This window comes from Cryptotermes secundus, unplaced genomic scaffold (assembly GCF_002891405.2).
Source record: "Cryptotermes secundus unplaced genomic scaffold, Csec_1.0 scaffold343, whole genome shotgun sequence".
In the NCBI taxonomy this organism is placed as follows: Eukaryota; Metazoa; Arthropoda; class Insecta; order Blattodea; family Kalotermitidae; genus Cryptotermes; species Cryptotermes secundus.
Genome location: NW_019729214.1, coordinates 1,596,235 through 1,609,536, shown reverse-complemented (window position 1 = coordinate 1,609,536; position 13,302 = coordinate 1,596,235). Strand labels below are relative to the sequence as shown.

General features: G+C 40.2%; 1 protein-coding gene across 2 annotated transcripts in view; it reads right to left on the bottom strand.

Annotated features, from left to right (window-relative positions):
• The window catches only part of LOC111865418 (ecdysone-inducible protein E75), a 253,048-nt gene that overhangs the window by 139,943 nt on the left and 99,803 nt on the right, over positions 1–13,302 (bottom strand). The window contains exon 1 of one of the 2 annotated variants that reach the window (XM_023853434.2): positions 2,064–2,181. The exons of the other annotated variant lie outside the window; for it this stretch is intronic. Coding sequence (XP_023709202.1) covers positions 2,064–2,166 — 103 coding nt within the window. The 5' untranslated portion in view covers positions 2,167–2,181. Of the gene's footprint in view, positions 1–2,063; positions 2,182–13,302 lie in introns of those variants that run through there. 2 annotated transcript variants of the gene reach the window in all.

Below are 13,302 nucleotides of genomic sequence, written 5' to 3'. Positions count from 1 at the left end.
TGTATCATTTGATTTACTCCGTCAGGTAACCGTTTATTCCTCAGTAAACGTATAAAGTTGCATACACTTCATAAGGGAGGTTTAAAAGAAGAGGCGGCTGCCCTAATTAACATAATTCAACCTGTAGTGAAGAGTTCAATACAGACGAGCAATCATATAATAATATATTTTGCTGTTATTTTACAATATATTTACTCAGAATGGATGGATGGATATTTAAATAAAGAATATCCGAACACAAAACGTCAGTTTACTTGGAAACAATATTAAAGATCTTAAATCTGCAACAAGAAAACATCTATCCAATATTCCACCAAAATTAAAACAAATCACACATTTTTGGTTCACAACATAAGTTGCAAAAAAGATGTAAATACACTTTGAGTGGCCTGTTTATTCTTTCATCGATCCGCACGGAACAATTATTAAAATGCTAAATGGATCTACTTGAAATTTTATACTCTTAGAGTTTTACTAAAATTTATTATAGCTAAAACCGTAGAGAAATAAAGGATATGTTACATGAGACTCACATGCGCTTATATCTCAAACGTAACTCGCTAAATATCGCGTGGCAAAAGGTTTTGAACACACACACTGTAAAGAAAAATTAAACATAATCTATGTCCATACAAGTTTTCCAGAAGTTTGAACAATTTTCTAGGTAATTAAACAAATGGGACTTCAGTGATATGCCATCTCATAATTCCAGAACCACTGGATTTTTCTGGTCAGGATTTATACTAGAGGTCCTTGCCTATCAGAGCTGCATGTTTTACGTTATCTGTAAGAAATCAGTAATGAGCATTCTTGAACTGAAGGTATAGACGCAATACAGCGAAAGCGCCTGATCTGTTACGTTTTGCGTAAGTTTCTTTCCCAATTTGTTTCTTCTCACCTGAAAATGCAGTGTTAGTATATTTGTAATCCTCCCGCCGGTATGGTGTTACGAAAACGCATTTACAAATTTTCATTACAACAACCTACCTGTATTCATTGGTATTTATTCTCGATTATACCAGCGTAACACTGATGGTATTTGTTATGCTTTACAGTTATATTGTGAAATCTAATATTTCATAGGCCCATCTCGTAAGTGACATAATTATTTGTAAACAGTTCACAAACATACTATGCAAACCTTGCATAAGTTAGTAGGACAGAATTATCATTATGATAAAAAGATGATGACATACATTGTTTACCACCTAAGTGAGTTAATATAATATTACTTAGGATTCACGGAAATATGGAAGATATTAATTTCATATCTGCTTTACAACTGTACTGATTAGGTATATTTCTGCAGAACCTTCCTCCTCCTACTCTCTCTACCTCCACCTCCAACAGCCAATCACTGTTGTCAGTGAGAGGCAGCAAGGAAAAAGAATTAATGTGCGAAATTCATTCAAACCCAAACTTCTATTGAATTTGACTTACCCATCATACACATCCAAACTCAACAGTTTTTGTATTAAACTAAATGGGCTTGAAATATCGAATTAAGTCTAGAAGAGGTAAAGATGTCTCTGTGTTTAATTAATTATGCACCATACCATGAAGAAGTATGGGGGAATGGAGGCATAGCTCCACAATTATTGACCTCGACATTATTAAGGTGACACTTTACTCTTAGGGAAAGGGTCTCCTGTACCCATTGGATAACAGACAGCCTGGGCTCCAGCGCGTTCTGAAAGCTGTGGAATAGAGAAAAACTCTTGCCCCTGGTGGGAATCGAACCATGGTCGTCCAGCCCGTAACCCGTCGCTATACCGACTGAGCTATCCTGTCTCCTCGAATTAAGCATAAAGTCTTATTTTTATTAGAATGATTACAATTCCATAATAATGACAATTTTCTACAAGGAGGTAAAGGGATCCAGTAAGTCTATCGCCTCTTTGTACCCACAGCGTCTCTTTGCAGCACGCCAGTACAGCTTGAAGTATAACACCGAGGCAATTGACGGCAGACAGACACAAGTAATAGTTTTTGGGGGGGGGCGGTAAACAATAGGCATTTCAAAATTATACAGTCATAGGAAAGACGATGAAACATAGTCTTACCTGCTAGAACCCTGCCAAGCAGATTTTCGCTGTCCTGAGACAGGAACGGGTCTATGTCCTCGCCGCAAGTTGCGTCTCCAGACTTACAGTCTTTCACAGTCATCGCGAGTCCCACTGGTCCAACTCAGGTTAACTTCGCAACAAAATATCTCACACAGCAGCGAAACAGTTTGGTAGACACAAACAGATTATCAACGATCTTCCACTGAAACTGTCTTATTCCACACCGGAATCCTAAACTGTGACACCAGTTCTGCTTTCGGCAGGCAGAGCCCAGTTCATACAATAGCACACACGAGGCATGATGACAACGCTTGTACCTGTATCACCATGATACACAGATGAATGACAATGTAGTATTTGGCACTTATTATCACTAGTCCTTGAGATTATCCAGAGAACTGACTAAAATCTCATCCGGAAACACTTCCTAATGCACACAATAAGTGATACTGAAAGACGACACAGAAATAAACGTTTGATTAGTAGACGATATTAGTAAAAAGCAGAAGTTCTTTGAAATACGTCAAAAATACTGCACGTCTTAAAAAGCAACCGTACTTAGAGCAAAGCCCTGTGCAACACACGCGCCAAGATTTTGTCAGCGATAATAACGTTGACACGGATGCTGTCGAAGCGAAGATGACGATCTTGTCTCATGCACTGGTCGCTCGCTAGGCGCGCTACTGTTGCTGCAAGCGAAAGTAACAGCTGAGTGTACAGACTGCGCCTTGCCTGCTTGTTAAAGGCTCCCTATAGAACTGAGCCGAGCAAACACAACTTCTGTCATGGCTTGGCTGGTAAAGTGACCCACTAACTCACTTCCCGACCGGGGTCAACAACCACGACGCTCGCTACAGTACGTACAACTTTTACTTACATTCGCAACTATGACGATGACCATTCTTGTAAAATTATTTCACGCCAGACGAATGTGAGAAATTGAGGGTGAGAGCTCATCAAGAAAAAGAAATCGAGAGCATTCAGAGGATTCAAGATGGGGAATGTAAAATTCCCGCCAATGTTCATCTCTGCTTTCACTTTCTTCACATGTTGACACATTTTCGAGTGTTACACATCAAATTTGTGTTACACGCTTTTCTGTACGCTCTCAGGACATGAGAGAGTGAATAACGTAAGGGGCCAAAATATTACTTTCACTTCATTATTAGAAGATAAGTCAACACACGTCACGGTTGCATGAACTGTCACTGTATGCTTCCACAAGTGTAAACAATCACCACATCACTTTTACTTGTGGGGTGTATCGTGAACAAGCAAAATGAATAGCCTTTTCTCTGGCAATTTCTCGGAGCCGGGGTGACCACAGCTTCCAGACCGGCTTTGGGCTCCCCCACCCCGACACAGCCCCCTGTCCAATAAGTGCCGGGAGCTCGATCTTCAGAGGGAAAGTGGTCATGGGGTGAAGCTTACCACTTACCACCGTCTAGCTTTGAGGTCAAGAATAGTGGAACTATATCTCCAATTCCCCATACGTCTTCATGAAGTGGTGTTTAATCAATTAAGCAGAGGGGCAACTTCAACTTTTATATTTGTAACTTGTCATTCTTGACGTTAAATAACACAAAAGCATTTTATTAATCGACATTTTTCTACGACTTTTTCACTACCTCGCACGGTGTTTTACCAGCGGCCGGCTTCAATGTCTTCAACTTCTTTCCTTTAGAAAGCTTCATTCTATAGACCTACAATATCTCAGTATGTTAATTTGTGAAATCCCCATAGTATCACATATACGCTTTTGAATGAATTTTATTTTCTGTTTCTATATTTCTGATATAAAGTAATATATCATAGAAGAAAAGACCTAAATCAATATTTTACTTTGAAACTGGGTATTTCTGGCTTTTCCGCGGATATCCGAAAATTATAAGCGAAAACTTCAGAAGAATATGACGCCTTCCAAAGACCATTACCAGCTTCAGTCATTAAAACTTCGTGGTCTAGTATAGTTTAAGAATTGTCGGTATAGCGACTGTCTACTAGGTAGGCGACTGAGGGGTTGGCGTTCGAGTCCCGGTAGGGACTCTTCTACATATCGTTCAGACTGGTTCTGAGGCCCACTCAGCCTCCTAACCAATGGGTGCTGGGGGCTCTTTCCCCGAAGTTAAAGCGGCCAGGGCGTGAAGATGACCACTCACCTCCAACTAACGCCTAGGTCAAGAAAACGTGGATCTATATATTCACTCCCCATACGCCTTCATGGGGTAATAATTAATCAGTTAAGCACAGGTACAAAGAAAAACAATGTAGTTTAATAATTGTTACACTTACATCAAATGCTACTGTCGTGAAATTTAACACGCACAATACAATATTGAACATTTTCATAAAAGTACAATGTAATCATTATTAAGAGTTCTGTTTTTTGTGGGATATAACGCGTGTAGCCCGTTGAAAGCCAACAGACGTTTCTGGGGAATATGTCGTCTCCATCTTCAGGGTCACAGAGCAAAGCAACCAAGAAAGCAGCATGAAGCAGGCAGCAACCAGGATGACACATTCCTCCGTAACCTCGTTGGATTTTGAACAGACTACACGGCGCTATATCCCAGGAGACATAACTCTTCATAACCACCTCTGTGAGAACCTCAGATCCTACACGGCGCTATATCCCAGGAGACAGAACTCTTCATAACCACCGCTGTGAGAACCTCAGATCCTACACGGCGCTATATACCAGAAGACAGAACTCTTCATAAGCAGCGTTGTGAGAACCTCAGATCCTACACGGCGCTATATCCCAGAAGACAGAACTCTTCATAGCCTCTGCTGTAAGAATCTTAGATCCTACATAATAATTACTGGTTTACCTTATATTTATGCAATGGCGCCTTGGAAATATTAAAATTCAAACATCACCATTAGTCTCGTTTTCATTTTAATGCGGAAAAAGAGATAATTACTCTACAGGCAGATGACAATCACATTGCACACATCCATACATTATCTCGTATCTTAGATTAAACATACACACACATGGACATACAGACATTACCTCCTCAATTATCCGTTTATGTTAAGTGCTAAAAGTAAAATAGTTAATGCCTCTGTGCTTATATAAGTAAGCACAAAGACATGAAGACATATGGGGGAGTGGAGGAATAGCTCCACCTTTCTTGATCTCAGCACTAGATGCGAGTGTTTCATTTCATGTCCTGGCCACTTCATCCCCGGTAACCATTGAACAGGAGGCTGGGTTTGCCCAGACAAGAAATATTCTTGCTCCTGCCGGAAATCGAACCCAGGCTAACACGTAGCCCATCGCTATACCGAATCATTACGTTAAGTGCTAAAGCGTAAGAAGGGAAATTATATGAATTTACTTAAAATATGTATCGTAATTTGTATGAATATGCTTAGGTCAACACATCACGATATTTGGTCTGCGCCTGCGCGAACTGTTTCCTTCATCCACAGTGTAGCTAGCGTTAAAGAATTCATAAGTTGCATACGAAAGTGCCATGAGCTTGTTCACATTGCAACAGTTTGCTCTCCTACCTGCACGTGTCACGTTTTCCGAGTCTGGTCGTCCTTTCCCCAAGTTTCACGCAAGCTCAAAATCGATAAAACGGAGTTATAAATAGAAAATCTGCGGTCATGGTCGTTTAAAAATGAAGTACATGCCACATGCCATATTACTCGCATTATATTTCAACCGATAAGTTGATATTGTACCATTGTTGTCGGTTTTGTTTTGTTTGTTCAGTCGTGTAATTTACATCTCTGCATATTCTACAGGGGTTTTGTGTTGTCGAATGCGAATATCAGGATTATGAGTGAAAATAGGCATTAGATTATTAATCTTGAGTTCTGGTTTTAAGATCTTGAGCGTGCAAAGTTGAATTTCATTTCTCTTTATTCAGTTCTGATGTGAATAGGCAGTTTATCTAAAAATGATTCATTGTTACACATGCAATATTTTATATAGTTCAAAGGGTTGCAGAAGTTGAAAACGTTTAAGAAAGAAATAATGTGCATTGTAAGCGCATTTAGTAACCTCTAATGATCTCTCAGGTCGTACAATTGTATCATTGTATTTTGATTAGGACGTTTCACAGCTGTAGCTGCAGGTTCAGCTGCTTCTTTAAGAAAAACGATATTTTGTAACTTACCTAAGGGAATATTGAATTGCAAGTATTAAATTTTATGTTGACATGTTTTATTTCAAGATCTAAAAGTTTGTGACAATTGTACATTAGTACAAATATTGTGTTTCTGGACGCTTTTATGTTTTATTTTCTTCACACTGACTGGCTTATCATTCAAAGCAGGAACGAAATCCTATTTTTTATACATACAGTTACGTCGCAAGACATCGCAGATTACAAACCGTTTCGACTCTCGTGTTCAAATGCATGGAAACAAAGAAGTAAATATTTAAATTCAATTAAGATATTGTAACATGTTTGGGCTACTGTGGACGCCGTTCTGATTGTTAACTGGTTTTATTAACAACCTACAAGTCGTAACTACAATTCATTGTAACATTGTTGCGCTATTCAAGCGTTCACAGAGTTGTTGCCTAGCAACGCGCCGATACAATCCGCAACTCTCCCGCTGCGCGCGTGCCGCGAGGCCTCTGTGGCTCAACAGTTCCTGCATAGAGCCAATACGTCACAGTTCTTAATGTAAATATGGTAATAGTAAATTTATGGTTTCGTACAGGCCGCGCCATAGCTCAAGCGGTTAGTCGCTGGCTTCCCACCACGGCGGCACGGGTTCAAACCCGGTTCTGGTCAAGTGGGATTTGTGGTGGACAAAGTGGCGCTGGTGTAGGTTTTCTCCGAATACTTCGGTTCCCCCTGCCAATCTTCATTCCACCAAATCCTCAATCATCCTATTCACCCGGGACAGGTACAATAGGCCAATCAGTGGCCGCCGTGCCGAGTGGACCCAACTGGACTCCACACCACACTATGCGAATTTAAATGTGAATTTTATTGTTTCGTACACATTAAATTCAGTGACATTTTCAAGTCCCATAGTTGTGATTTTTGGGGATTTACATTTTATTTAAATAATATACCCGCGGCCGGACTTGCTCCCGTATATATTGAGGAAAAATGGCGCAAGATGATCAGAGAACTTCTCAAAATATTCGTTCGATTCTTTCATGACATTTCCGAAAGTTATTCTTCGTGAGGTTTGGGCTTTTATTCTCAGCATTAAATGGATAAGTAACTACAAGAAGAACGGCATATTATAAAATATTAGTACATTTTAACCTTTGTCTCAAAATTTTAATGCAGTCAGCATTAACTACTCCAAGGATTCTATCTCACTGGTAATAAATACACTAAAAAACTTAATCTCTGTGGATTGAGTCCGCAAGCGAACTATACCGACCGAGCGACCGCTGCTTGCCGGCGAAGTTAGTGTCAACTTTAGCGGATAGAGGGTGTCGCGTGGTCAGTGTAACGAATCTCCATGACCGTTAATTTCGGTTTTCTAGACCGGAGCCGTTTTTTCCTTGAAATAGTTCCTCAGTTAACCTCACGATGCTGAGTGGACTCCGTTCCAGACCCACTACTTTTCAGAAAATTTGGTGGCGCCGGGAATTGAACCCGGGACATCTGGATCTATAGCCAGGAACTCTGACCACCAGACCACAGGGGCGGTCGATAAATACACTTCGGTCACCAAAACGGAGTCCCGAGGCTAGAGGCCGTGCACCGTTGCTGCATAAGAAACGTTTATCTACGGAATGCATAGGCCTTAACTGCTGTCCCTCTTCTTTGCATATTTATTTCGTGACAGTTTAGCGTCAAATGGTAGGAAAATTAGATATCATTGTAGTCTGTTTTAAAGTACAGTATGAAGCGAAGTACAGATTGTATATACGGTCTATGCCGGTCACAGTAGCCGCGCGGGCTAAGGCACAAACTATTTTCACTCGCTCGGACGCTGGGATCGTGAGTTCTAATCCCACTCAAGGCATGCATGTTCGATGTGTATGTGTTTGCTCTGTGTTTGTGTTGTCCTACGTTTAGGTAGCGGCCTTGCGACGGGCTAATCACTCGTCCAAGGAATCCTATCGTCTGTGAAAAATGATTACGGAACTGAATAAGAGGCCTGGGCCCTGAATGGGCTGGAAGAGCTATTGAAAAAAAAAAGGTCTATATTTAATTTGATGAAATAAGAGTAATTATTCTGCATGGCAAAATCGACGATGAGTATAAAAGAACGTGACTATAGTATCACCTCTAATCTAAGGGAGAAATTAGAAGATTTTGAAAGAAAATTCCATACACCTGGACCTAACGATGAAGGGTCCGTAATTAGCACAAAAACGAAATAAATATAAACTTTAAGGATACCTGAATATTTGGCTGGATAAAGTAAGAACCGCCGGTCACGGTAGCCGAGCGGTCAAAGGCATGTACTGTCTTCGCTCGCTGGAAACCGGGATCGTGGGTTCGAATCCCACTCAGGGCATGGATGTTTAGTTTGTGTGTGTGTGTTTTTCTGTGTTTGTGTACAGGTAGAGGCCTTGCGACGAGCTGATCACCCGCCCAATAAATCCTATCGTATGTGTAAGATCTAGAAAATCCGAAGTGAACGGAGAAGTTCATGGAGGTAGGCCTAGGCCCACTGGGGCTGTAGTGCCAAGGAAAGAAAAGTAAGAAGAATTACATACGTCTCACTCACATAGTCCAGCCACTTATACATTGAACACAAGTGAAAAAAGATGCAGCATAACAAAACTGTAGGGGGAGGGGAAACACGCTCTTCGGATTTTAATCTAGGATACAAGTACGCAAGCGCAGGGTTGATTTATTCACAGTTAATTCTGTAAGAAATTTGAGGTTATCACGGCGGTGCCTCTGAAGAACAGTTTTCTGGAACATCACGCCGCGTAGCCTTGTAGATTGCTCCAAACCTTTCGGAAGAACATGCTGCCTCCATCTTCAGGGTTTAAAATGGATGAAGAATGGAGTGTAGTGAGTGTAGAAGAGATTTTACGCTTCGAAGGTGGATGTAGCATGTTCTTATGAAACGCCAATAACAATCTACAATACTACACAATGTCACATCTTAGGAGAAATATTTAACTTGTGTAGTTCTGCGTGTAGAAACACGTGACATACTTACAAGTTGGCTAAGCAAAAGCTGAGGGACGATTCGTTTTGACCAATGCGTTTACTAAAAAGAAAAATAAATAGGTTTCAATTTATATTCAGTCACATGACGACCGATGGAAGGTTGTGAAAAACTGCTTGTGCTTCATCACACAAGAATAGCGGGGCTTAACGTAACTGCATAGGCGAGTCTGAATGAGAGCCCTGTTGCCTGCGCATGCGCCCTCTCCAAAAATTAAATAATGCAATAAAGGTCATGTCAGTTTGTCCGCGTGTCAGCATATTTCATCTCCGAATCTACTAAACGAATTTTGATGAAATTTGATACTGGAGGCTGTGCATTAAATTTGGGGAAGCGGAGATAATTTTAGTTCATATTAATCAAATATATTTCAGCTTACACAGAGCACAAATAGAACTTTGTTAATATGAATCATGGCACAAAGAATGTGATATGCCAGAAAAAGAAAATACAGATCTACCATAGTTAATTAAGATTTACAAATTTATTTAAAACATTTTTCGATGTGACAAATATTCACTAACTGACGCATGGAGCTGAGCCTTTCTTGAGAAGCTGCCAATTGTGCAGCTACTCAAAAACTTCCCAGCATTTTATGGAACCCGAAGTTTCATAATCGTGTTCACAAGAGCCCTCCACTGGTCCATATCCTGAGCCAGATCAATCCAATCCATACCGTCCCCTCCTATCTCTCTAAGATCCAATTTAATATCGTCCTCTCACCTACGTCTTGGTCATCCTAGTGGTCTCTTTCCTTCTGGCTTTCCCACCAATATCCTATATGCATTCCTCTCCTTCCAATTCGTGCTACATGCCCTGCCCATCTGATCCACCTTGACTTGTTCATATGTGGCGAATGTTATGTGATCTAATAAGAAATGAAGTTTATAGCTTTATACAATGTATAAAATGTGCAAAAATACATTTTAAGTGCAACAAGTTATTACGAAAGATAATTATGTTTACGAAATCGTGAAGAACGCATCTAGGTACCGAGCTCGAATGTCGGCCGAAGTATCAGCCTTTATGGGCGAGGTTCTCCCTGGTTTTACTTGATCTCTCCAGGCGAATGCTGGGATTACCTTAATTTCTGTGTGTGGCTATCCATCGCACCGTGCAGCCCAGCAATGAAAGTCCTTGCATTTGTTTATTTGTACATGCCTGACGATGTTCGTATGGCCGAAATTTGTTGCGTGACAGTCATTTAATAAATCGATTTGTATAGAGATACACGTGTCCCAACCAGTTATTCATTGAACTGTAACCTCCTAATTGCCGATCACAGTGGCCGCGTGGTCTAAGGCATGAACTGTCTTCTCTCTTCATGGATTCGAATCCCACTGCAGGCATGGATGTGTGTGAGTGCTTTTATTCTGTGTTTATGTTGTTTGTGTGAAGGTAGCGGCCTTGCGAAGGGCTGATCACTCGTACAAGGAGTCCTACCATCCGTGTAAAAAATATTACGAAACTATAGAAGAGGCCAGGGCCCAAAAGAGGGCTGCAGAGACACTGATGAATGAATTCATGAAAGAATGATTGAATGAATGAATGAAATGAACCTCCTAATTATTGTTATGGTGACGGCACCAATGATGGGATACTGTCTGCAATAAGCCATGACTACCTTTTTCCAAAATATTTTTCAACTTCTACGATCATGTACCAATTTCATTCGACGTTACAAAATTTAATTGTCAAAATCAAAACATGAATCCCGATCACCAGCAAACATATTTCAAATTTTGGCGTTTCCCTTCAAAATATACACATTCGAAAGAAACCTGTACCCTAATCCCGAGATGAGCTATGCAAGCAAGTGACGGCTGGGTATTTCTAAAGCCCTTTTGCTCTACATTCTTACCGTGAAGCTACCAGACGCTCGAGAGAGTTGGCACCGCGGTAACTCCCTATATCAATATTCTGGTGATGCTCAGTTAGGATCTTTGTCGGGACACCGGCTAGCCTGTTATTTTTCGTGATTTTTCCTAGTCCTTCCAGGTAAATGAACGAGTTGGTCCGTGACAATTTCTTACAAAGTTTTTTCCAATGCATCATTGAACCAATTGACGCGACATAATCTAGCTAATTGAAGGGTCTTTAAATAACCCACAGGAAGACACAAAGGACTATTATTATTATTATTATTAGAAGGATCAGACAAGAAGCTTTCTGGGCTTATTCAATCCTAGCAATTGGTTATAAAACAGACTACGCAAAAATATAAGGGCGCCTGGCATCCGTTATTGGACGCTTGTTCATCAGTAAGTTATCGTCTGTGATGAAATCTACTTTGTCTTATTATATACTTCACGCAGAGCACTGATTAGTTCGCAGAACATCAGTTACCTATAGAAAATGTCGTCGTTTACTTTCTGCTATGGGTGAACATTGTTACCCGAGGTTGGGAATCAGCCAACGTTTCATATTTCGTGCACCACATTTTTCACTAACATTTTATGGGAAGAGGATGGAGGACGTCTTTCCATTATTATTATTATTATTATTATTATTATTATTATTATTTTATTTTGGCTCTAAATTCTGCCCTTCTGCCCTGGAAATTGTTGGTCTCCGAGTTCCTGCTCGGTATATCAGAGATTTTGCATTGTTCAATGTTTGCCCTTTATTTAAGAATTGTCCCTCTGCTAGATGCGCAGCAGCTGCTAATGTTGTCTGCAGGGAGGTTGACGTATTCGGAGCCAGGAATGTTCTACCCAAACAAATTTTAAATACAGTATAACTGTTAGTATTTTTATTATTTGGATGTTCAGTAAAGCAAAATGAATTACGTAATTTTCCTCAGAAAATCTATACTATTCAATTCTTAATTAAATATTAATGTTTCATTCCTCTATTCGTAATAGCACTTAGTTTAATGATAATGGAATTATTATTACTGTTATAATTATCACTTATTTGTTTGTTTACTTTTACTTTTATTCATTATTATTTCTTCCAATTACTTAACTGTAATTTGTATTTGACTTTTAATAAGTTTGTATGTAATGTAATTCAGTCATCTACACTGTGCTGAGTCTGTAATTGGCCTTGCGGCTGTTGACTCGGCACATTAATAATAAAGAATTGAATTGAATTATTATTATGGCTCTATAACCCTTTGTTGGGTCTTGGCCGCTTTTTCTGTTTCTTGATCCTATACACAGACGATAGGACTCCTTGGATGGGGTGAGCGGTCTGTCGCAAGGCCTCTACCTAAACACAGGACAAAAGCACACAATAGAGACATTCATGTCTTGAGTGGGGTTCGAACACACGATCTCAGAGTTCGAGCGAGGGAACACAGTTCATGCCTTAGCTGGCGCGGCCACCGTGATCGGCCGTCTTTCCATTACCCTTGCATAAAGAGGCGAGAATCATTTCTATCGTTTTAAACAGCGAAGAGGATTACCCTGTCTTTTATTTATATACAGTAGTCGTATACTTTTCGGTGAAGGAATGTTACCACCTCGACTGTGATGCCTCATTACTGAAACGACATTTTATGTAGTCGAAGTTCTGATCCCCGGCAGAAGTTTCCTTTATCGTTCAGAGGACAAATTTTAAGATAAAATCCCGATCAAATCTCATGAGGGAAAATGGCCGCAATATGAAACTACCTGCATCTAATTCAGTGATTAAGACTGTGTAGAATGCTACCTCCTTATCACATATATTTCCCCTAAAAGTGATGTTGAACTCAGGAATGACTTTCATTCTGATATGCTATCTTCAGTAGATGGGGGCACGCTGTAGCGTAGTTGATTGAGGCACTATGCTACAATCCGAAAGATAGTGGGTTCGATTCCCGATAAGGCTATTTGATTTTTCAATTTACCTAATTCTTTCAGCCGCACTACGGCCCTGGGATGACTCAGCCTCCAACAGAAATGAGTAGCAGGAATCTTCCGGCGCTAAAGGCTGACAATCTCACCGCCATCTGTGAGCCGATTTTCTAGAAAATATGAGAGTCTAGACGTCTCACAACGCTATGGGCCTTCAGGGCCTCTTACAGGGATAACTTTGCTTTTACCTTTCATTCTTACTAAATAGTGTTATAATTCTAACGTCTTCCAGATACACAAAATAATATTTTCCGATTATATTATATTATATT